This window comes from Arvicanthis niloticus, chromosome 3 (genome assembly GCF_011762505.2).
Source record: "Arvicanthis niloticus isolate mArvNil1 chromosome 3, mArvNil1.pat.X, whole genome shotgun sequence".
Taxonomy (NCBI): domain Eukaryota; kingdom Metazoa; phylum Chordata; class Mammalia; order Rodentia; family Muridae; genus Arvicanthis; species Arvicanthis niloticus.
In genome coordinates this window covers 67,180,312-67,205,623 of record NC_047660.1, presented here as the reverse complement: position 1 = coordinate 67,205,623, position 25,312 = coordinate 67,180,312, and the positions used below count along the sequence as shown (strand labels likewise).

Below are 25,312 nucleotides of genomic sequence, written 5' to 3'. Positions count from 1 at the left end.
TCTCAGAGACTCCATTTCCTCGGTTAGACATATCTTGGTATAACTGCATAGAGGATAACTACACAGAGGAAGTAGACTGGAGTCTGCTGCCAGATCAAACACACCTAGGAGAAAGGACACATTGGGAAAGTTGCACTGATTGCCTCTGCTGCCCTTTGCTGGGTGCTGAGCAGATGCCAGGGCTCTAGCTAATTTGTTTGAGTCAGTCTCTTTCTCCTTGTTTTGCTGCCACGGACTGTACTCTAAGCCCTAGCCATCTGGCTGGAAATTCTAGCTACTGGGGAGGGGAAAAAAAGTGCCTGAACTATCAGTTCAAATCTGTCCAGGCATCTAGGAAAACAATTCAACTGCGCATGTGCATTTCTTGGTAGCTCTGGAAAAGCACCAAAAAGGACATTCTCGCTGGAGCAACGATACAAAACTATTTCGCAGATCTGGGGTTGTGGCTCCGTGGTAGAGTGGAAGTAAGGCCTTAGGTTCCATCCCTAGCACAGCAAAACAAACAAAACCCCCGCATGCGACATGCATTCTTGGCAGTTGCCTCACAGGCCCTCACCCCGCAGGCCGTAGCCCTCTGCCTCCAGCTCCAAGTCGCACCCGATGCCCTCTCGATACAGACGCTCAATGGTGTGCAGGTTCTCCCTCAGCTCCTCTGCCTGGCTGAGCTTCTTTTCATCTTCCCTGGCTTTGCCAAGCCCTTCTGGCCTCAGCTGGGCTGCTTTCTTCACCCGCGATGCTCCCAACACCTCTGCAGCAGCCAGCACTTCGTCCTGTGAGGCGGGGCCCAGCACCCCCTGGTAGGCAAAGGTCAGCACAGCCTCCCAGCCCCTCGGGGTCACATCGAGGCTGAAGACGGGCTGCTGACCTCCACCGCCCAGCAGCCTGTCTCGGAAGAGGCTGCTAATTGCAGCCAAGATCACCCGATGCACCCCATATACCTGTCCCCCTACAGACACCTGTTCATCCAGCATCAGCTTCTGCTCCCGCAGTCTCTGTGCTTCATCGAAGAACCGGCAGGGATGCTCCAAGCTGCACAGCATCTCAGGCTCTGGTGAATCTTCGCTGTCGTCCTGTTTCTTCCCTTTCCCCAGGGATGAAGCTGGAAAGGGAAGGTTTCCTGAATCCAAGGGGCTAGGTGGGTCAGGGGCTGACAGAGAAAAGGAGAGCAAGCCGGGATCCTCATCGGAAGAGGGAGACCGGGAGGAGGTTCTTCGGCCAGGCACAGGGGATTCAAGACTGTCCTTCTGGATAGGAAGGGAGACATGCTCCAAGTCTGAGGAAAGGCTTGCCATCTTCCAGAAGCTCACGACTCAGGTTTGTGAGGTTGCTGCAGGTGACCAGGCATGAGAGAAGTATGCCTGAGCTGCACTCAGAAAAACAGACCGGTCTTCAATTCAGCTGTCAGCCCCTCAGTCACCCGGTGACACACTAACTTTGGAATAGTGGGCTAACTATAGGGTTCACCAAGTGCAACAGAACCGCAAACACCTGGCCATCTGGCCCAGGACCAACCCCTGCTTTCCACTTGTTTTCTATTAATCCCAGGCAGGAGACACCAGGTTTCTGCTTGCCCTCGCTTGAGTTCCCAGTCTGCTTAGGACTGCTGTATACAGATCCCAGCAGTGCCCCAACTTGGCTAATTATAGCTAGCCTAAGGGCTAAATCCTCATCTCTCAGTGCTGGAAGCTGATACTCACTCCACTGGGCCAAGTCCTGGGATGACTTCCCCTTTCCCTTCCACCTGTAGATCACAAGGTTGCACCGAGTGGGGGAAATTGCAAGGCAAGAGAACACAAACGTTGGATTGGGTGGAGTGAGCCAGGCCAGAAGGACTGGCTGTTTTTACAGCTGGTGACTGGAGGTGACAGGAGGCTAGAGAAGGGGTCTGAGAAGTCTAGACTGTAAACACTTGATGTTTGACTCACGCCCTCCATCATGCCCGACTTTGTCCGAGTGCATGCATATAATTGCTGTTCCTCCATAACCCCAAAGGGTTGAGCAAAAGCCTCTCATAGCAGCCTAACACTTTACACATCAGTGATAACCAAACTGAAGGTCCAAATCAAAGATGTGTAGTTTTAGGAACTGGTTTTAACAGATAATATCTTCTATGTAGCCTCCACTTTCCCGAATCCCAAACTCTGGTGGAAACCTGAGTGAAGGGACTATAGGCAATGCTCCACCAGGACTGCCAGAAATCTGAATTCCAATGCTCTGGTCCTTCCCTACCCCCTGGACCATGCTCTAAGAGAATCTGAACTCACTAGTTAGGATCTCCTACTAAGTTTCTTCAGAAAGAGGGAGCTTATACCGTGTTGTCAGATATGGCTCTAAACCACAGAAGGGAACAGAAGTGAGGTCCAGTTGGACCAGTGACTCTCAAGAATGGCTTCATCAGGTGTCCACCAATCAAAGCTCTGAACTCTCCCCCAAGTCACACTCCCAGCACTCAGAGATGCCTGCTGGGTACCAACTGATGCTTTCCTCATACTCCATCTTGAGACTGAAGTCTGCCTTAGAAAGGACAGGGTCAGTAGCCATGCAGGGTCTAGAGCCTGGGTTATAGGATCCAGTTGCCTGTCAACTTTCCCATGACTGCCATCAAATGCTGGTGACTACAACCTGGATATATCTTTGGTCTGAACTCTTTGTCCCTTCCCTGGGGTCTGTTTAAATGCAATCACATAGGATTAGAAAAGTAATCAAGAGGCCCAAATTTCCATACATCAATGTCCAAATAACTTTCCCTAAACCTGAATGTTCCTAAAAGTTTAAGATTTTAAAATAAACAATTTTATGTGGTCATTTCAAGAGGATTTTAAGGTTTGTCATGTTTCACTGGCTCTGTATACATTGTTTTAATGATTTTAATACTAATAACCAGAGAGTTTCAATTATTGCCTCAAACATTCAGAAAATGGAGACAGAGAAAGTTCAAAGGGCTTGCCAAGTGCTATGTATGGTATGAAGAATGAAATTCAACAACCACACTTCCAGTTTTTTAATGAATAAGTTAATTAAATATATAGCAAATGAAATTAAAAGAATAAATGGCAAGTAGTAGGCAGACTCAGTAGACGAACAGCACAACACTATCAAATTGGGCACCCATGATCATCCACCAGAAATTAACTGGAGGCTCATTGAGGTAGCCAGTTCAAGCAAGTCAGGAGTTATGGGTGCAGCAGAGTGTCTGCTGGGTGAGGTCATCAAGTAAAAGAATAAGCAGCAAACAACAGATAGGAAATATCATCAAATCAACCAAACTGGAGAAACTGAGGCAGTCAGCCACAGTTGGCAACTGAGAGCCTTTTTTCACAGATGAGCTTCTCATGGCTGAGGTTCTGGCTTCCACTTCCCATGGATGACACTTCATATTAAGGGATAAACAATAATCACCCTTCTCAGAAATGGCTTACCTTAGCTGTTCTCAAGAACACAATGTCTTTTTTTTTTTTTTAAAGATTTATTTATTCATTTTATGTATATGAGTATACTGTAGCTGTCTTCAGACACACCAGAAGAGGGCATCAGATCCCATTACAGATGGTTGTGAGCCACCATGTGGTTGCTGGGAATTGAACTCAGGACCTCGGGAAGAGCAGTCAGTGCTCTTAACCACTGAGCCAACTCTATAGCTCTGAACACAATGTCTTAAATACTCTTAGATGCTTGCTTTTTTTTTTTCTCTCTTTGTCACAGAGGCAAGAGAGGCCAGTTCATACCAAGTTAAGGGTCCATGGAGGACACTTTGAGACAAATCTATTTAGGTTTGAAATGGAGGTATAGTTTAACCCTGTTTCCAGACCTAGCTTCTCAGTGAGATCAAAACATATGGTGGTTTTAATAAGAATGGCCCTACCCTAGTTAGGGTTTCCATTGCTATAAAGAGACACCATGACCAAGGCAACTCTTATAAAGGACACCATTTAATTGGGGCTGGCTCACTGGTTCTGAGGTTCAGTCCATTATCATCAAGGCGGGAAGCACGGCAGAGTCCAGGCAGGCATGTCACTGGAGGAGCTGAGAGTTCTACATCTTGTTCCGAAGGCAAACAGAAGACTGGCTTCCAGGCAGATAAGAGAAGGGTCCAAAAGACCACCCATACAGTGACACACTTCCTCCAACAAGGCCACATTTACTCCAACAAGGTCACAGCTCCTAATAGTGCCACTCTCTGGGCCAAGCATATTCAAACCATCACAATCTCCACAGTCTCATATGTTTGAATGCTTGATCTCAGTTGGTAAAATGGTTTGGAAAGGAGGTGTGGACTGTTGGAAAATGTGTGCCACTAGGGGTGGGCTTTGAGTTTTCAAAAGCCCATGCCATTCCAGTTAATTCTCTCTCCCTGTCTTGTGTTTATTGTCTCAACATGTAAGCTTTTATCTATTGCTCCAGCACCTCGTCTGACTGCCTGCTGCCATGCATCTTCATCCGAAGACTGCTAGCAGAATACTGGCTTCCAGGCAGCTAGGATGAGGGTCTTAAAGCCCACACCCACAGTGACACCCCTACTCCGACAAGGCCACACCTCCTAACAGTGCCACTCCCTGGGCCAAGCATATACAAACTATCACACCCACTGAGCCAGGTCATTGAGGTATCCACCCAACAGCATGAGGATGCCCCTAACTGAAGTCAGTCAGGCACTAGGCTGCAGGAGGGCTGTCTTACTATGGCAGGCCTGTTTGGTGGGTGGATCAGGATTCAGAAAGCTCAGTAGAGCAATTACCACTGTTTCTGGACTGCCAGTCTGCCAGGGGTTTGGAGAGGCCTGCTGTATGATAGAAAGACTGGACAAAGTCACCAGGCCTAGAACAAGGATAGAATCCAGTCTGGATGGCAGCTCACAATATGTAAGGTATGCTCGCAGTATGCAAGGCCCAGGCTTGAGGTCTGGACCCAGGACTCCAAGGAAGAGTAAGACAGGGAAGGAGGCTGAAAGGAGCAGGGCTTGGACCCCACCTGCACCTCCCTCCAGGCACTGGGCCTTCTGGGACAGAAGCATTTGTTTGCACTGTCTATCCACCAGTGGATCTTCACTTTGATTTCCCTGAGACTCCAGGTACTCAGTCATGCCTCGTTAAGATTAAGTCCACAGCAAAGCCAAATGAACCATGCATGGGCGCTTGTTTTGTTAAGCTAACCCTTTCGTCAGGCCCTGAGCTGAATTATTAAACTGTTGAATTAGATGTGGTCTGAGACCTTTAACACTCTCTGCTGGTAGAGGGGAGAAACCGTTTAAGAGATAGATGACAACAAAAAGGAGTCATTCCAATAAAAATCCTTCAAAAATGCCTATGAGTGTGTGTGCCTTCTTGTCTATATGGTACCCACATGCATGAGACACTTGAGGAGGCCAGAAGAGCACACTGGGTCTCCTGGAGCTGTCACAGGTGGGGACTGTGAACTGCCACGTGTGGCTTCTGGAGACCGAAGCTGGGCTTTCTGTAAGAGCAGTAAGTGCTATTAATCACTGAACCATCTCTCTAGCCCCCTAGTAAAATCTTTTAATAATAACTTAATGACTAATAGCTAATATAATTATGAATAATAGCTAATAAAAATGAGTAATAACTTAATGAGCAATAGCTAACAATTATTACTAAACACTATAAAATGTAATGTGCTTTCCCTGTCTAAATTGTGTTATATAGTTCAATATTTTGTATAAAATATAGAAAACTATTTTACAGAAATAATTTATATACAACATAAAATACAGATTATGTGATAACTCCCAAATCTATATGGGTATACGGGTCCAAAATGTCTGGGATTTCAATTTTGTGCCATGGAACAAGGCCCTTATTGCATGAGCAAGTTTCCTTAGTAGTCAGCTGGGAATAGTAACTTACTTGTTTGTTGTAAAATAATGTTTCAAACACTGCTAAAAAATTACCTTATTATCATTGAAACCACGTTGTTGAAACAAGAGTTAGAAGGCACATGCCCTTCAGCTAAGCATTCACTTTTTAATTATCTTAAAATAAGGGTTGTAGCTCTCAAGAGATTTCTTTTGAGATTTCAAAAGAAAGTCTAAATGTTTCCCCAAACTTAATTCTTTCAACTGAGGGCTTGCAACTCAAACCACATTCCCAAATCCCCAGCGACACAAAGTCATCATTGGGGTTACAGAAGGAAGACAACCTCTTAGTCCTCGTTCACACAGAGCTGACAAAGTCCACCCACAGTCAACCAGGTTTCAATCACTCCTAACCAGTGTAGTTACCTGCGGATCCCTCCTGTAAAAAGTATGCACGTCTGAAGACGGGCAAGGGTTAAACTAAGCTTCTGAATGGGAGTACAGCGAAGAACTAGGACTCCTCTACACAGCAGAGGAGACTTCTCCAGGGCTACTTCCTTTTCCCTAGCACGGGGAGAAATTCCTCCCTGGCAGGCGATGGGGAACAGCGACCTCTGTTCACCAGCCCTCCTCCGTCCCTCCTCCGTCCCTCCTCCGTCCCTCCTCCGTCCCTCCTCCGTCCCTCCCACTGGCAACAAAATGGCTGTGCAGAGCGGCTACATTCTCCTCTGGCCGGCTTCAGGGACCAGACTAGGTTGCTGTTCACGCTCTAGCCTCTGTTCAGCGAGCTGGAGACGGAAAAACACAAACTATAGGGCTGAGATGGCCATTGAAATCAGACTGCTGTGGTTGCACTTGGCACAAGACAGAGGCAGGTGGTGGTATATATAGACCACTCCATTGCTACACGCAGCGCAGCCCCTCAGTGTCATACGCCAGGCACCAGGCATCCAGCAGTGACTCAAAGCTAGGAGCTATGGCAGCCTAGAATGGCTTCCGAATAGGAAGCACCACGCGTGCCTGACGTTAGGGTGAGTCACGTGGGATTTTGCTTCCCCCTGGGGCATTTTGTGCAGGGAGCAGAGGTGGGGCTGAACAGAGGCCAGGGGCGGGGCCCAGGGGCCAGGGGCTGGCAGAAGAGAACAGAAGCTGGCGGAAAGCTCAGGTGGAATCCTGAGGCAGGGGAGGGGAATGGAGATGGGTATGGTGCCTGGAAGCTGGCTGATGTGAAACACTGGGGCCCAGGGTCCTCCCCTCAGGCTGCGGGGCTCTCCTGCTGAGCCAAGTAGTGGTACAGTGATGGGCAATTCTAAGAATCAGTAAAGAGGGTGTCCCCAGCATTCCCTGTGAAAGGCCCGGGTACAGAACAAGAAAGTTCATTTCATTTACTAAGGATATTTTTTTATGTTTGGCTGAAACTGCAGGAACCAAGGTGAGAAGAGAGTTGGACCTGGTTACTAGCTAGATATTTTGCTCATCTTCCTTTTTAATAGCCGTGGGATTTGGGGAAAAAAAAATCCCTTAACCTCCAGTTGATTTTGTCCTGGTTGGTGGATAGAATTACTGTACCTCCATAACCCCTGGAGGGTTAAGCAAAAACCTCCACAGCAGCCTAACATGACACTGCAATGAAAAACAAGCTGAAGATGCAAGCCAAAGTTGTATATTTTTGAAATCTTTAAAAAAAAATTCTCTCATATATTATACCCCAACCACAGTCTCCCCTCTCTTCTCCCAGTTCATCACCTCCACCACATTAGTTGGATCTCCTACTAAGTTTCTTCAGAAACAGGAAGTTTATACCATGTTGTCAGATATGCCTCTAAACCACAGAAGAAGGGAACAGAAGTGAGGTCCAGTTGAACCAGTGACTCTCAAGGATGGCTTCATCAGGTGTCCACCAATCAAAGCTCTGAACTCTCCCCCAAGTCACACTCCCAGCACTCAGAGATGCCTGCTGGGTACCAATTGATGTTTTCCTCATACTCCATCTTGAGACTGAAGTCTGCCTTAGAAAGGACAGGGTCAGTAGCCATGCAGGGTCTAGAGCCTGGGTTATAGGATCCAGTTGCCTGTCAACTTTCCCATGACTGCCATCAAATGCTGGTGACTACAACCTGGATATATCTTTGGTCTGAACTCTTTGTCCCTTCCCTGGGGTCTGTTTAAATGCAATCACATAGGATTAGAAAAGTAATCAAGAGGCCCAAAGTTCCACACATCATTTTCCAAGTAACTTTCCCTAAACCTGAATGTTCCTAAAAGTTTAAGATTTTAAAATGTAATGAGTCAAAATGTACTTTGGGACACAGAGCAGACCCTCTTTCCAAAACAAGGCAACTAACAAAACTAAGAACCCTGTTAGCATAATAGAGAACTGGCCGCTGGCTGCTGGTGAACACCTTTATATGGCCATTTCAAACAAAGGGTTCTAAGGTTTGGGATACTTCATTGGCCCAAGGTGACTTTCATAGTACCTGTTACCAAAGGGTCAGGATCTTTTCTGTTCTGTATTTCAAAAGCCAATAAAATTAGATATGACTTTCTATGGCTGTGATATTAACAACAGTATACAGATATACATTCACTTGAAATTTCTATGTATTACTGTCTTCAGAGAACACATTTAAATATATTACATATTTTAAAATAATGCATCAACTTAATCCATCAGTCTAGCAAGGCTTGAAATGTTTCAAAATCTGAAAAAAGTTTGCTTGTTCTGTATTTCTTAAATAATTAAATAACACAGGAGTCATTTTGAGCAAGATATTTTCATTTCATAAATGTGATTATTCACACAAAATCACCTAGTAATATAAAGTGCACATTGGGCCATACAGTAGACCCTCTTTCAAAAACAAGGCAAAACCCAAACAAAACTACAACCCAAGTAGCACAGTAACAGAAGATAAAAGAGAGGAGGCTGCTGGAGGACACAGGAGGCTACTTCTAGTCATGTGAGAAGAAACCCACGTTCACTGCTGTGCTTATGCACATACCTAAACTACTGTGCCATGAGAAGCCCAAGGATGGAAAGATAATACTCATGAATACATGTCATGTGACAAGCCTAAAAAGCTGGGTAAGAATCAATTTAGTTGTCTGCTCCCCTACCAACCACGTCATGACATGACTTCCAGCATACTCTGTGTGTGTATGTGTGTGTGTGTATGTACGTATGTATATATGTGTGTGTGTGTGTATGTATATGTATATATATATATATATATAATTTCACCAATTTTAAATGATGCTGAAATATACATTGCTGGATATATCTTGCACAGTCGTCTAGGTTTATGAGACCATCGATCCATAAACCATAGAATAGAAGGCTTCAAGTAGATACATACAAAGAAGTCAGTGTGAAAAATCAAGAGCATGGGGCCAGAACAGTCTTCAGTGTCATTTGAATACTGACTGGGTATGTTTGAAAAAAAACTTACCTTAAATTGAAATAAAATGCCAAAATTTTTATAATAAATATAAAAATATTTATCCAATTTAAATATTTCCAATTCTTGATGGCCACAGTGACCAGTAGCTACCCCTGGGCATCAGAGGTACAGGACACTTTACACAGATAATGCTCAGATAAATCAAAAAGCCATTATCCTTTCTCCTAATGAAATATACAACTTGAAAAAGACCTAAAAAAATATTAAAGGTTACAACATGTGCTAAGGAGGAATGCCTTCCTAAGAAAATTCCAAACACTCAAACATAAAGGGAAAATTTCATCAACTTACTATGTGGTAACAATTTTAAATTGTATTTAAGGAAAAACTCCTTTAAAACATGGTAAATAGTAATCTTGGAAAATATTTACAGCATAAAATTGAAAAATAAGATACAAAAAGCTATTAAAAGAGAAATATCTAGAATATTAGCAATACCTAGCAAATGATATAATATGCATCTTACAAGCTTATGAAGAGATGTTTAATCTCACTATATCAGAAAAATATAAATTTAGACAATGTAAGCTTCACCAATCAATTTAGCAGATATAAATAAGGATACTAACAGCAGTGTCCATAGAAAGAAATGAATAACTGGTGCATCTCCAGGTGAGGAGAAGCTGGTGTCATCTTTCAGAAGGGGCTTGCTCACCTTCTGAAACAGGGCAAGCATTAGCTCTCCTATCAGCTTTATGGTAAAAGAACAAACATCAGCCCAGGGCTTCCTCTGCAGGAGATGCAGGAGAGAGCAGTCTTTTCAGAGATGCCTCCTGAGCAAATCCAGAAATGTCCCATTCAGATTGATCTACCCTCTTATCTGCAATGAGGAGAGCCCACAACAATGCCCCTGGGTTTATGACATCTTGTCATGACTGCAGAGGCTTGTTGTTGGTTTTTTCTTTTTTAATAAAATTTAAAACCAAGCTCTAAAAGTCCAGTTAAGTTCCTTGATGGCCTGGGAACTATATCCTGATCCTTTATCCTAACCCTGGGGACTATAAAGTGTGGGATAGAACTCAGTACTGTGTGCAGCCTGTTTGACAAAGAACAATACAGTCTATTGTTCCTCCTGTAAGCTTTCACAGATGCTCCTTTTCTTACACAGTGAGCTGACCGTGGGGTAGTGTGCAAATTTCGTCCTCATACCTTTTGGCTCCTGTACAGATCACTTTCCCAGGGCTAAACACGAGGGCTGTTGTCATAGGCTCTTGAATGCTCATTATGATCATGGCACACCTCTGCACATCAAAACCCATGGGAGACTTAGTCTCTGCCAAGATTTAACACTAGCCTGGTTGGAAAACTGGACTGGATATGAAAATAATCTTAAAGAAACTGAAATAGTATGGGATAAAACAATTCACCTCAGATTCACCAAGATTATATTCTAAATGTTATTTGACAGCTGTTTTTAAAGCAACAATTCCAGTGCTAAGAGCTTTTTAGGTTTTCTCTCAATTATACCTCTCTGACCTTGTCTCTAAAACCCCCTGATGAGTACAGAAGAAATGGCTGCTCTTTACATCACACATCCTGTCCACAGGTCACAGTGGTGCTGACTGCCTCCTCCAGCCCCCAAGTAGCTTCCAGCCCTGGTGGATTTCATAGGGACTTCCACCAACATGAGGTAGATTTTGTAGGGACCTCCACCAAGAACTTGTGATCTGTGGGCATGAAATCAGGAAGAGAAGAAGCAATGTACAACAACTAAGGCCGGCAAGTGGACTAGAGAAACTAAAAAAGGTTAGAAAGTCCAGTATGCTAGTAGTACATGCCTGCAGCCCCAAAATTCAGGAGACTGAGACAAGAGGATTATAAATTTGAAGCCAGCCAAGGCTACATAATGAGGTCTGTCTCAAATAAGTTAAGATCAGAGAATTTGCAAAGCAGGGAGCAGTCAGGAGAGGATGCTTAAGAGAGTAGCAGTTCCAGCCTGCATTTCTGCTTCCCTCTTAGCTCCAAGCCATTCAAGATGTGGAGACTCACATCAGCTGACTGAATGTTTAGACGACTTATCATGTGGCTTCTCTCCCTGTTGGGTACTCTGTCCTCTTTCAATGTTTTCCCTGTGCCTGTTCCTTCTCAACTCTACAACTCTGTTTTCTCCCTGCTTTCCCTCACTCTGGCTGGCAAGTTTATCTATCCCATAGCTGCAGGATTCCTTTACTGGTGTTAGAACCAACTTCTTTAGGATTCTAGTATAGACTAAAGATCAATTGCTCTCTGGGATTCCTGAGGCCTCCAGCACCAGCTTGGAAATGCTGAGACATTCAGCCTTGGTGACCAGGCAACTCCCAGATTCTTAGCCTCTCCAGTGTGAGACAGCCCTTGCTGGAATACCTGAACTATAACCTATAAGTCAGATTAATAAACCTCCATTATTAGATATACATTCTATCAATTATTTTCCTCTAGAGAACCCTGACTAACACATGTCCACGCAGACCCATCTGCTCATAAGCTTCATTCTGGGCTGAGTCTATGCAGGCTCTGCCAAACTGAAACCCTTCTTGTCACCTGCCTGTCAAACATATTACATCCCTACTCCTTCTCCATTGCCTCTTTGTTCAGGTCTGAGGTGCAGGCCTTCTCAAGCACAATGTCCTGGTTTTGGGATATAAGCAAAATTAGTAGTTGCCCGTTATCAGCTGTGGAGGACTATGTAGTGATTCTATTTGTGAGAGAGTCGGGGAGGTGGGAAGAGAACTTTTCAGGAATTAGAACGAAAAGGAAAGATAGCCGGGCAGTGGTGGCGAACGCCTTTAATCCCAGCATTTGGAAAGCAGAGGCAGGCCTGGTCTACAGAGTGAGTTCCAGGACAGCCAGGGCTATACAGAGAAACCCTGTCTCGAAAAACAAAACAAAAAACAAAAAACACACACACACAAAAAAAGGAAAGATAATTTGGATAAACCCCATCGCTTCCAGCTGTCAGTAGTACCAGTGTCACAAGAAAAGGGACACCCTTCTTCCCTCAGCTCTTCCTCCTGTGGCTTTTTACTCTTCTCATAAGGTGATGCCTTTCCCTGAAGTTGTGTCTGCCTCTTAAGGATGGAAGCAGGGCTAATTGTGACTACACAATACCAAGGCCACGGTGAGTGAAAGAAGAAGTCCAAGAATAAGGCGAGGAAGGTGGAAACTGAACATCAAAGGCAGCTGAGCATGCAAGCGGGATAATTTGGGGAAAGGAAAGTACCTAATAGGGAGGCATGGCCTGAAAGACCAAACGTTGAGGATACAGTTAGAGTAGTTGCTCAGATAGGTAAGGAATTTGTCTTCTTTTTTGTTTGGTTTGAGACTGGGTCTCACTGTGTATCTACGCTGGCTCATTTTTTATTAACTCCTTATAAGCTAGAGTCACTGGCGAAGAAAGACCCTAAACTGAGAAAATGCCTCCATAACATCAGGCTGTAGGCAAGCCTGTAGAACATTTTTTTTTTTAATTAGTAATTGATGGGGGAGGGCCCAGCCAATTGGTGGTACCACCTCTGGACTGGTCATCCTGGGAAAAAGCAAGCTGAGAAAGCCATGTGGAGCAACTAGTAAGCAGCACCCCTCCATGGCCTGTGCTCAGCTCCTGTCTTCAAGTTCCTGCCTAGTTTAAGTTCCTGTTCTGGCTTCCTTCAAGGGTGGACTACACTGTGGAAGTGTAAGCCAAATGAAGCCCTTGTCTCCAACTTGCTTTTGGTCATGTTTCACTGCACCAATGGAAACCCTAAAACATTATCCCAAACTGGCTTGGAACTCGATTATTTTGCCTCTCCCTCCCAAGTGCTGAGCTTAAAGGTTTGTACCACCACAGCCACTTTGTATAATTTTTCTCTCTGGGGCAGTTATATAACACTAGCAGCCTCAAATGACATTCAGCTAAAGCAGGGCCTGCAGTCAGTGAGCTTATACTGGCTCAGTGATGATGGTGGTACGAAGCCTAAAAGACCTTCGATTCCTTTCCACATTTCAAAGGAAAAGAATGAGAAGTTAATGATTTACTAGGAGACAGCAGTGGTGGACTGGACTGAGGTACCATCAGTGTGGGACATCGTGGTGCATGCTTACAAGAGCAAGGGAGAGAGCTGAGAGGTAGAGTGCTTGCATGGTATAAGCAAGACCCTGGGCTCAATCTCAACATCATGCACAGAAAAACATCAAACCTAAAACACAGAAAAGTACTTTGTGGGAGCCTGTGTGACTTACTGTGAACTATGGATGGGGCAGACTGCAGAATGTTCTTCCCACAGGTGTACTTCTAGAAAGAATTGCATAAGCTATGGTAAGTGAATGAATTCAAAAGCAAGCACATGAAGAGAATGACCTGACATGTCTGAATTATCTCTGTGGGAAAGGTGAAGATCTGAATATTCTTGACTCTTTAGCATGACTGAAGATAGTATTTATAAAACATAAACCAGGTATATTCCCTCGCTGTATCTGAATTTGTTTAGACTGTAAACATCATCTCACCTATGTCTTATCTTAGTAATAAAAATGACAAGTAATCTGTTTTCACTGCTCCTGTGCTCAGCCACCATGACCCACATTACAAAGCATTCATTGCCTTCTCCCTCTTGAGAAACCTTCAGGCAGTACTCTTTCTCAGCCCCAAAAAAGGTCACCAGGAAGACTGTTTGTCATCTCCCCTTGATCATTACAGGACTATGCTAATCCCCTATCTACTGCATGCAAGAAAAAATGAACCCAATGACCTTTATGACCTTTTCTGAGCAGCTCTGTCCTGAGGAGCTGGAGGAGCTGCAAAAAGTGAGCTGGACATAAAAACCCTAAGGTTATGGCCAGAGGCCTGTAGTACAAAAGATGGCAGTGGGGAAGAAAGAAATTAGGGCATTTTGAAGATAAGCCACTAACTTGGTTTAGCTTAAAAGGAAAGAGGATTGTGGTTAAATGTTTAAAGTAAATCCAAGTGGATTTGATTCACTGGAGGTGAAAGATCCACACCTATTCATACAACTCAGAGGCCTGCCAAGGCCTGTCTTTTGACATGAACCAGAGACTGTAGACATTACTTACTTAAGAAATAACTAAAGGAGAAAGTTGGGGAACTTACGTTCAGTTTTGGAGACCTTAAAGTGTGTGCTGACTAGTTTTATATCAACTTAACATGAGTTTGAGTGTGGGAAGGGGGAACCTCAACTGGGAAAACTGTCCACACCAGACTGGCCTGTGAGAAGCCTATGGTGCATTTTCTTTCAATGATGATTGATGGAGAAGGGCCCAGCTCACTGTGGGTGGTCCTGGGTGCTGTAAGAACACAGGCTGAACAAGCCAGGAGCAAGCCAGCAAGCAGTACTCCTCAGGGCCTCAGCTCTAGTGTCTGCTTGCACTGACTGCCTTACATAATACCCACAGACTGTAAAATGAAATAAACCTTTCTTTCCCAAGCTGATTTTGGTCATGGTATTTTATCACAGCAATAAAAACCCTAAGACAAAGAAAGTGCTAAGTGAGAACCCAGGCAGAGATGCCAAAGGGCTGCTCGGTATTTGGGAGGGACATCCAGGCTCGAGTTATAAACCTGGAGTCCCCTGTATCCTACTGAAGCTCATGTTTAAGACTGGACACAATCACCCCGCATGCCTGTATCAACCATCTGAGGACTAAACTCTAGGAAGTTAGGACTGTAGAAATAGACAGGCACAGTGGCACAGGCTGGCACTCAAGAGACTGCAGGCAGGAGACAACTCATTCCAAGCTAAGACAGTGAAATGAGAAACAGCAAAGGAAACAAAGCAAGGGTCAGCAGACAATACGCTCTAAAAGAGTAAGTGTCAAACACTTCAGACAAAGTTATAAAAGAGCCAGAATCCACATTAGACTTGTGACCAAGTAATTAATGATATGGTAACAACAAATCTGCTGGGATAGTTTTATTTTCATTTCCTGAGATATGGTATCATGTAGCCCAGGCTAGCGCTGAACTCACTACCTACCTAAGGAAAACCTTTAAATTCTCATCTTCCTGTCTGTACTTGTAGAGCACCAAGATTCCAGGTGTCTATCCCTGCTGTATGGCTTTGTATCAAGCAAACATTTACCACCTAAGCTCTACCCTCAGCAACAGAATAGATTTTCATAGAGAATTCAGAGAGAAACTGGAGGCAACTCTTTAAAGCCGTGGTGTGAAGTTACAGCTAACCTGTCAACTCACACTCAGTGACAGCAGCTGAATGGCTGCTTAGCAATTAGGGCATAGCTTAGAACTGTCCAAGTCAATCAGCGTATAGCTACTCCATAAGAGTTCTAAAAACCCAAACCAACGCAAACCATATTATTTTCTGCCAAAGGGCATGGCCTACTTCATGTCTGTGGGGCAGGAATGTCAGCTGTATCTGGAGGAGTTTTCAATTGTGATACCAAAGACATTTCTGCATAAGACTTTATCTGTGGGGATTTACTAAACATTGTAGGGTGTTTTCTAGCGTCCTTGTCTTCTCTTTTTAAGATGTAGTTTTATTTCATGTGTATGGGTGTTGTGCCTCATGTGTACACATGTGTGTCTGGCACCCAAGGCCAGCAGCATCAGATCCCCTGGAACTGAAGTCACGGACAACTGTGAGCTGCCACCTGGGTGCTAGGAATCCAACTTGAGTCCTCTGCCAATGCTCTTAACCACTGAGCCATTGCTCCAGCCCTCCTTGGCTTCTCTTTAGTAGCATCTTTGCCTTCCTAGGATAAAATCAAACTTGGTTGGGAACCTTGTTTGTGGGAATGGGACAGAAATCAGAGCATCTGAGTATAAATGATATAAGGTATTCAGTATGGCACTGGGAACTTGATAAATGTGTTCTTGCTTCTGTTTTACAGAACCAAGGTTTGATTCAAATGAGAATGGCTCCACAGGTTATATATTTTAGTGTTTGCTCTCCAGTTGGTGTAACTGTCTGGGAAAGATTGGGAGGTGTGTCAGTTGGGGGTGGGCTTTGATGTTACAAAAGCTCATACTATTTGCGTGCTCTCTCTCTCTCTCTCTCTCTCTCTCTCTCTCTCTCTCTCTCCTCTAACTCGCTGATCTAGGCATAAAAAGTAGGTGATGTGTGTGACAGAAGTAGACTGGGTGCTAAGGATGCAGTTCAGGTGGTTCTGTGGGTTTGGTCTCTTACACTGTGTAAACTGAGTGTGGTGAAGTGTACCTATAATCCAAGGTTTGGGAGGTGGAGGGGGCGTCAGGTCCTCTGGTAGTTTGTTCAAAGCCAGCCTAAACTTGATGACATCCTGGTTTTGTTTTTTAATTATTATTAATGGTAAAGGGAGATGAAGCATCTGCAATAAGGTGCACATTTGCATTTGTCTATAGGTAAGCAGGGTGGGGCATATAGAAAGGAAGAAAGGTCAAAGGTTGCAGGTCCTGGTAAAGGAGTGAATCAGCACACGACAGTGCATCACCTGAACAGCAAGGCTTTGGCAGAGAGATGAGATGAGACTGAGATACAGAACATTGTGCTGTAAAGGACATTAGTGATGAACAAGAAACAGAAGAGGTGGGGCATGTTGGTGCATGCTTTTAAACCCTAGCACCCAGGAGGCGGAAGCAGAGGTGGATCTCTCTGAGTCTGAGGCAAGCCTAGTCTTCATAGCAAACTCCAGGCCAGCCAGGACTACACAGAGTCTCTGTCTCAAAAAAAGATAGGGGAGGAAAAGGAAGAAAAGCAAATAGACAAGGAAAAGAGGACACATGCACTAACTCCAGGCCCAGGGGTACAGGGATGTGAAAGATTTGCCACCAGGTATTAAGAGAAGCAGAGTCTTTCCAAGAAACCAGGTCTCAGAGTAATACGAAGGAACCATTAGGAGACAAGGGTGAGACAGTGAGGGGATATGGATTGTATAAATGAGTGGCAGAGAGAGAAAGAGAGAGAGAGAGAGAGAGAGAGAGAGAGAGAGAGAGAGAGAGAGAGAGAGAATGAGAGTGTCTATGAAAAGACACATGACTACCAGAGGGCAAAAGAGGAGCTTGGTAGTTTAGAACACCCTGTACCTATATAAAGATAAAGGATAAAGGGCACAGTATCTGTAGACCTGATGCTTGTAGTGGTGGGGGGCATTATGAATTCGAGGTGCCCCTCAAATCGGCCAGTGAAGTATTTGTAGCAGTAGCAGTAGTACGTCAATAAAGCTATGAAAGCAGCAGTTTTACTTAAGTTACAAATTAGACATTTCCAAGCCTTTTTAAGTGATGTCCTGGATGTCCACTTCAATGAATGTAAACACAGTTTGTTAAGGGCAGAGGTCAGCACAGGGCACAACACTAAAATACTGTTAGTTAGGATATTATTGCTAACGGGATGTTAGTATGGCACCCAGGGCTTTCTCTAAGTAGCAGCCATCAAAATTAGCTGCACCACCAACCAACCCTCACTAGCTTATCCACTGACATCAGTAAGAATTTACACAGTGCCAACTGAAAAACACAACCTAATTATTAACATACAAAAACCATTTTTTATTGTAGCATCTGTCATGTTGGGTTTCCACAGGGACCCTAAGCCTTATATGGGGTCAAACCCTTGCCAGAGAAGAGGGAAGTCCAGAGCACTACCAAGACTCACTCCCAGTTCAGCACTCCTCCTGGAAAGCTCTTCTGTTCCTGTTGATGGTGTTAGTCCCTCCATGTCACTTCTACTTCATCTGTCCTATACCTGTGGACAATGGGAAAAACTCTGTAAAGGACTGACGACCCCTTAGCAATTTGTTTTTTGAGACAGCGTCTATAGCCCAGGCTTATATCAAAACCACAATCTTGGTGCCTTGGTCTCCCACATGCTGGGTTATAGGTACACATTACCACACCCATCCCACGTAGTACTCTCTGTTCTTCTCTACCTTTGTTCTTCAACTTTCTTACCTGTTGATTTCTATCTATCTCCTGTATCTACTATCTACTCTCTCTAAGGGGTATGCCACTCACCTCTGAGTAATTCCAGAATCTTTGAGAGGGGTCCTATGCCCAGCCTGAAACATCTCCCAACCAGCTTGTGCTATCATGGCTCCATTGTCAATGCAGAATCTGGGAAAGAAGAGATAACAGAACTTGTGGCTGAGACAGAGAAAAGCTATAATAATGGGAAGAAAAGAACTTAAGACAAAGAAGAGGACTTCACCTCTCATCTGTTGCAAAGAGCTGGGCTCCCCGCTCCTGGCACATTGTCGCCATCATCTCCTGCAGCCTCACGTTACCTACGAAGAGAGAGGACACAATGGGGACTCAGATTTAGTCATCTTGCTATCACACCAGCTGTGCTCCCATGACAGTTTACCAGGAGACTGGGGAAAAGGATTGGGAAACAAGGAAGAAATGAAACAAATAATCCTCCAAACGCTGGTAATTTAGAGTATCAGGAGCAGGAAGAAGGCTCACTGTCCACTGATACATACATCCAACTCCTCCGACGATGAGGGCTTCTTTGGAGCCACAGTGTGCCATGGCTCGCTCTGTGATCTCCACTAGCATTGCAAACACAGTTTCCTATGGAGGACAGACAAGGGGAAAACCTCAGAGGAGCATCCGACGTTACTTCAGCTCTAGACTAGAACAGGTTTTACATCCCAGCTTTTCACTTTTACCTGTAAGGAGAAACACAGGTCTTCAGGAGTACACTCTCCTGTGGCCAGCATTCGCTGTGCTGCATCCTGCAATTAAAGGCACAGCAATCCAAAACATGAATACCAATATGAGGCTTTCATAAAAACAAAAATCCCTGTCCTTGGAAGGATGGCTGACTTCATTACAATGCGATTACGAGTGATGCACTCCCACATTGGCTTCTCCCTTTTAAATCTTTTTCCTATTTAGGGAGGAGTTGTTTTGTCTGTACTGCATCCCTATTAGAATAGTGCCTGGCTCCTAGAAGATACACAGTATCTGCTAAATGAATCTATTCAGCACCTATTACAAGTGAATGCTTATGCAGGAAATAATGGTGAGCAAAGCAGACATGTCATTCTTAAAAGCAGGGATGTGTTCTCGCTCCTTAACTCTTACACTCACCTCAATGAAAGACAGAATCCCTGAAAACGAGACATCCATCCCCTTAACAGTGTATGGCAGCTCGACTAGCTTCTTGCCTCTATGTAGAAATGAATAAAAGCACTAAACCCAGGTCAGCTGGCTGCTCACCCTCCAGAACCCCTCCCATGCCTCATTAACATAAATAAAAAGACATCTCTAAAGCTGTAGCAGCCGGGTCTCTTCACCTTCACATCCTCTTACCGCTTTGCCATTTGCTCAATGTTGTAGCCTGGACTTGGGTCATTGGAAATCTATCAGCAGGAGGAGACAGAAGTAGAGAACCATGAATGTACAATGTAAAACACATTCTTCTCATGTCTACTCGACACTCTGGGGTTCCTCCCCAAACCAATGTCAAGACAAGCAATTGGTATCTATTTTTATAAACTATACACATGGACAGATATATTAGTAACAAGTAATAGATCTACATACACAGAAACACTTAATTTTCTACCTATGTTAAATAAAATGGCAAAGACTAATGTTAGATATGCAAGAAGCCTAAGATCTATTTATTTCTTGCATTCATTTCTTTTTGCTTCCCAGACCCACATCTTTTGTACTCTACAGTGTCAATCAATGGCCTACCTTCAGCACCCGAGCAAAACGATCCAGGCAATTTCCCACAGCAATATCAATAGTTTCCCCAAAGATGCGGTATCGATGTTCTGAGTAGGAAATCACCTAAGAACAGTGAGACCGCCCATAAAACTCTCAGTCTTTAAAGAGGAATGTTTAGCTATGTGGAAGAAAACAGCATAGTGCCAACATGGCCACTAGACATTCCAGTAAGAAAGAAAGGGAAGCTGTCTATAGTGGCTCTTACCTCTAGTTCCAGCACTGGTCTGGCTGAGACAGGTAGCCATGTTGGGCTACACAGTGAAGGCTAAGGGCAGTCTAGACACATAGCAAGACCCTCTCTCAAGAAAACCAAACCAGGAGCTAGTAAAATGGCTCTGTAGGCAAAAACACTTGCACATGAGTCTAGAGACTTGTTTGATCCCTTCTCATAAAGTGGACTCCGAAAGTGTGTCTCCTGATGTGCACATACACAATAGCATGTGCACCCACATCTCACACACACAATATAAACCTAGATATGATCAAGATATGTTACATACATGTATAAAGTTGCCAAATGATTAAAAAAAAATCTTCCAAGAACCAACAAACCAATGCTTACTTTGCAGCACACATATCACAATTGTAATGATGCAAAGGATGAACATGGCCCCTGTGCAAGGACTGTACACAAATTCTTGTAGCATCCCACATTATATAGCCTAAGAAACAAAACACACACACACACACACACACACACACACACAACTAAAAGTAAGAAATTAAAACAAAGGCAAAACAGAGCTTGTTGTGGTGACCCACACAGACATTCCATAAGAAATAGAAAAAGGTGAGCCAGGCATGGTGGTGCAAGTCTGTAACCCCAGCATCTGGGAGGAGTTGGGAAGATAAAAATAGTACAGGGAAACCTGTCTACAGCATCGAGACCTGTCACAGACACATCACAGAGTAGGCGTGTGAGCCCAGCTGCTTAGGCTAAGGAAGGAGAACCGCAGCTTTGGGGTGGGGTTATCTGGAGACTCAGAGAGTACCTAGGAAAACCATTTTTTTTTTTTAGAAAAGAAGGAGAGCAGGGTGGATAAATGAAGGAAAAAAATATATTTGTAGGGCTAGAAAGATGGCCCAGCAGTTAAATGCACTGGCTGCTGTTCCAAAGGACTTAGGTTTGATTCCCTGCACCCACACAGTGGCTCACAACTGTCTATAACTCCAGTTCTCAAGGATCTCATGCCCTCTTCTGTCTTCCTGGTGCTCCTACATACATTCAAGGAAAACACCCACACAAGTAAAACAATTTTTTTTTTTAATTAAACAACAAAAAAAAGAGAGACATTATCTTGAGGGGTTAAATTCACATTCTTTTCTTTTTAAATGAGAAATTCTAGTTGTATGTATAAAGTTCTAACATTCTAATTCGTCTCCAGAACTTGCAACTTCATACCTCTGTTATATTGTCTATAGCATCTTAGGTCCGACTGAGCCTGGTTTTGCCCTTGCAGCTCCTATAACTCAGGTAGAATACCTTAGCATTAGGATGGAACATAAAGAGAACTCTTAAATACCTGCGTATTTCCTCCGCTGACATACAAGACAGTTGGGTTAACAGCTCCAGTGATGAGGCGACCCATTTCAATGTGGCCTATGCAGTGGTTCACACCTAGCAAAGGCTTATTCCACAGCTGGGCCACAGTCCGAGCAACAACAGCTACAGAAGCCAATGGGGCTCCCATGCCAGGACCTAACAGGGTACAAACGTAGCTAGAACCCTTAGAAAGTAGGAAAAGCACATAAGAACGTAGATTTGAAAATGTGTAATGGTGGTGGTAGTAGGCCCACCCACATCTGCCCTTGCTGACAACTCTCCCAGACTTACCTTTGGTGTAAGCAATGCAATCAATGTCCTTGGAGGTCAATCCTGCCTCTGTTAGTGCCTCCTGCAGAAGGTCTAGGATAACAGCTCGGTGGTGCCTGGCTGTGTCACCTGGAAGGAATCCTAAGGAAAGGCAGAGAGATCACGAATCAGAAGAAAGGCAGGTATTAGGTTGGTGCAAAGGGAACTGTGATATGGGACTATGATTTTAAATCACTATAACTAGGTTCCAAGACATTTTTATTAATTAAAATACAAACCATTTTAATTAACACATTTTGCCAACAAACCAGTTAGCTGAGTGGTGGTGGTGGTGGTGCAAACCTTTAATCCCAGCAAGCCAGAGGCTGGTGAATTTCTATGAGTCTGAGGACAACCTGGTCTACAGAGTTCTAGGATAGCCAGGGATTTGTACAAAGACCTTGTCTCAAACAAACAAACAAAATAATCCTAAAAATTAGTTTGCTTATTCTTGCAGTAAACCCACGTTTCAACAAACTCTTGGAAAGCACGCTCTGCATACTGCTAGTTGTGGAAATGTTTTCCCTGAGAAAAGTTGTCAAGGTAGTGAAGAAGTGATAGTCAGTTGATGAGAGGTTGGGTAAATGTGGGAGATAAAGCCAAGCTTCACTTTGGTCACTCAGTTTTGAAGCACTGGTTTTGCCACATGAAATCAGGCATTGCTCTGAATTGGGATCTTTCTGCTTATCAATGCTGACTGCAGGAACTACAGTTTTGGTGCATTTCAATGATCTGCTGAGTACCCTTCTCAGATGCAGTGGTTTCCCTGGGTACCCTTCTCAGATGCAATGGTTTCCCTGGGTACCCTTCTCAGATGCAGTGGTTTCCCTGGGTACTCTTCTCAGATGCAATGGTTTCCCTGGGTACCCTCTCAGATGCAATGGTTTCCCTGGGTACCCTTCTCAGATGCAATGGTTTCCCTGGGTACCTTCTCAGATGCAATGGTTTCCCTGGGTACCTTCTCAGATGCAATGGTTTCCCTGGATACCCTCTCAGATGCAATGGTTTCCCTGGGTACCTTCTCAGATGCAATGGTTTCCCTGGGTACCCTCTCAGATGCAGTGGTTTCCCTGGGTACCCTCTCAGATGCAGTGGTTTCCCTGGGTACCTTCTCAAATGCAATGGTTTTTCTGGGTACCTTCTCAGATGCAATGGTTTCTCTGGCATTCGGAAAGCTGTAGTGGATCAGACCAGCAGCAGACTACCAGTGACTGGGACCATTTCTGGTGAAGGTTTGGCTTTGAGGCTTCTTAGTCCAACCACTAAGCTGGTTGTGACTAGCTTTCCTGTACAATACACTTTTTGTCATCACAATCTGAGAAGTGATTCATGCATGAGAACTGAAAACCACTGCTGTTTGATCTTCAATCTGTTCATCAACTTACTGAGTTTTTTTTGTTTTTGTTTTTGTTTTGTTTTGTCTTAACATTTCAAGTGGTTTCAAATATTCAATGACCACTGACTGGTCCACGTTGAGTTCTTTGGTGTGTATTTCTTTAGCTGTAAGATTAGCTTCCACAACTGTTCTCAGTATACAGGTCAGGTCATAGCCAACTGCTGAGAGCCATTTCAATGCTCTTGTCTGTCTCCTTCTCAAGTTCTTGAACAACCAAGGCACTGTTTGTCAGCAGTTCCGGGGACCAAATGTTAGGTATTGGTATCGCTGGTGTTCCAGGCTATCTCTACTGCTTTACCTCCCATTGTAAACTCAAAGTAATTGCTTGATTCCATTTCTATTATTTATTTTGAGACAGCGTCTTATAATGTAGCCCTGGCTGGCCTGGCATTTGCTGTATAAACCAGGCTAGCCCCAAACTCAGAGCTCTGCCTGCTTCTGTCTCCTGGAGTACTGGAATTACAGGTTTAAGTTCCATACCTGGCTTTGGTTTTACTTTTTGTCTGACGTCATTTCCATAGTATACGATAAATAGAAATAAACAGCAAGAAATGTCATTAGCCAAAAGTAAATAAAAATAAAAGCTCATCCGAACCCAAATGTGGTAAGTGCACACATTAAGATGAAATATAATGACACTGAAGAATGTATTCTAAGCAAAATAGCACAGGCCAGTAGCCCAGCATTTGGGAGGCAAAAGAGGGAGGGAAAGGCAGAGAATGAATGACTATAAATGCATTCCAGTATCAAACTACAGATTTCAATAATGCAAAAACTGCAACTACTTACTTTGCACTGACCTATTGTTAGTAAAAACCAACAAAGACATGGTTTAAAAAATGCTTTACTAGCCTAGGTTTTAAGATATCCTCTTTTCAAGCCTCTGCTTTTGAGACAAGGACACACAACCTGGGACAACCTTAAACTCAGATCCTGTCGCAGCCTCCCAAGTACTAGGATTACATACTGTGCCACACCTTCAGCTAGCTTTCCAACCTCTACACAGGCTACTGGGGTTTCAGAGATGCGCTTGTCCACACACGTTGTGTTCAGGAGCAAGCCAAGTTATACATACCTCCTACTCTTCCGTAACTTTCCCTGTAACTCTACAGACCCCCAGGTCATGTTGTTGGACTTAACACATGATAACTACAGGATTACAACTGTCAGTAGTTCCCCTTTAACCACACATATCTCAGCCTCTGTGACTATGAGCCTAGAAGAGTGAGTCCTAAACACACATATATTTCTACTATGAAACATCTCACCTACATAGAGAGCCTTTAGAGGTACATGCAGTTTATACGTGTATGCAAGCTTTGGGAGAGTGTAGGCAAGATACAACTTGTAAATATATTAATTGGGAGTTGTGCAGTGCAGGGTGCATTCACATAGCTGTCCAAACCCAATGATACCCATTTCCATTCTAAAAGTACCGAAAAACAGATGCCTAAAACAGATTGAAAATACAGTAACTCTTGATATCTGTCCTGCGCTCTCTTCTCCTCATTGTAGATTACTTTGACAATTATCATGCTGCAGTGTAAAACAATCTCTATGTGCATCTACAGAGCAGTCTCAGAACACTTATTTTCGAACGCTTAGCTCATAAAAGCTGCTCAATAAAACCAGAATATAACCAGGAGTAGTGGCTCACGCCTTTAATCCCAGCATTCAGGAGGTATAGTCCCTACACAGCAAGTTCCAAGTCAGTTAAAGGCTACAAAGTGAGACTCTGTCTCAAAATATGTATTAAAAAAAAAAAATAAAAAGGAAACCTGAACGAACCCACGTGACCTAAGCCCATGTATCTCTGACTCTTCTAGTCAAAAAGTTACCAACCACACGCGAAATGAAGTTTTTGTAAAAGGGAGTCTGGAGTGGGGTTACAAGCCTGTAATACCAACACCGGGAAAGCTGACACAGGCAACACTATGGAATATCGGCAAACAAGCCCTGACAGAACAAAACTGGACAAGGCGCCGGCAAGCGCGGCCGCAGCCACTCACCAGTGCCCGGGGCCGTGACGTAAGTGCGCCGCGGGTTCGCCAGCACCGTGCCGTCGCGGACCACGCCCACGCCGATCTTGTTGGCGCTGCCTTCGAATCCCAGCACCGTGGGCATGGTGCCCCACAGCTCGGGATCC

At 44.1% G+C, this 25,312-nt stretch overlaps 2 protein-coding genes across 5 annotated transcripts in view; both read right to left on the bottom strand.

The window, feature by feature from the left end:
- The window catches only part of Klhl33 (kelch like family member 33), a 23,226-nt gene extending 5,307 nt beyond the window's left edge, over positions 1–17,919 (bottom strand). The window contains exons 1-3 of one of the 2 annotated variants that reach the window (XM_076931080.1): positions 17,835–17,919; positions 13,468–13,519; positions 557–1,099 (exon numbers count right to left, since the gene is read on the bottom strand). In XM_076931080.1, coding sequence (XP_076787195.1) covers positions 557–1,099; positions 13,468–13,519; positions 17,835–17,897 — 658 coding nt within the window. In that variant the 5' untranslated portion in view covers positions 17,898–17,919. Of the gene's footprint in view, positions 1–556; positions 6,228–13,467; positions 13,520–17,834 lie in introns of those variants that run through there. The other variant, XM_034498460.2, reaches the window with a different exon arrangement.
- On the bottom strand, positions 7,457–25,312 carry Osgep (O-sialoglycoprotein endopeptidase). 3 transcript variants are annotated; one of them, XR_013109384.1, is made up of 13 exons: positions 25,176–25,312; positions 21,753–21,872; positions 21,442–21,617; positions 19,886–19,981; positions 19,496–19,545; positions 19,274–19,352; positions 18,850–18,915; positions 18,661–18,751; positions 18,387–18,462; positions 18,194–18,292; positions 17,835–17,924; positions 13,468–13,519; positions 7,457–10,937 (listed from the first exon to the last, which is right to left on the bottom strand). XR_013109384.1 is itself a non-coding variant. In XM_034497543.2 (11 exons), the coding sequence occupies exons 1-11, from the start codon at positions 25,288–25,290 to the stop codon at positions 17,885–17,887; spliced, it is 1,008 nt and encodes a 335-aa protein (XP_034353434.1). In that variant the 5' UTR covers positions 25,291–25,312; the 3' UTR covers positions 17,705–17,884. The 3 variants fall into 3 exon arrangements, 1 of the variants encoding a protein (XP_034353434.1); XR_013109383.1 differs by having other exon boundaries at positions 7,457–13,519; XM_034497543.2 differs by lacking the exons at positions 7,457–10,937; positions 13,468–13,519 and having other exon boundaries at positions 17,705–17,924.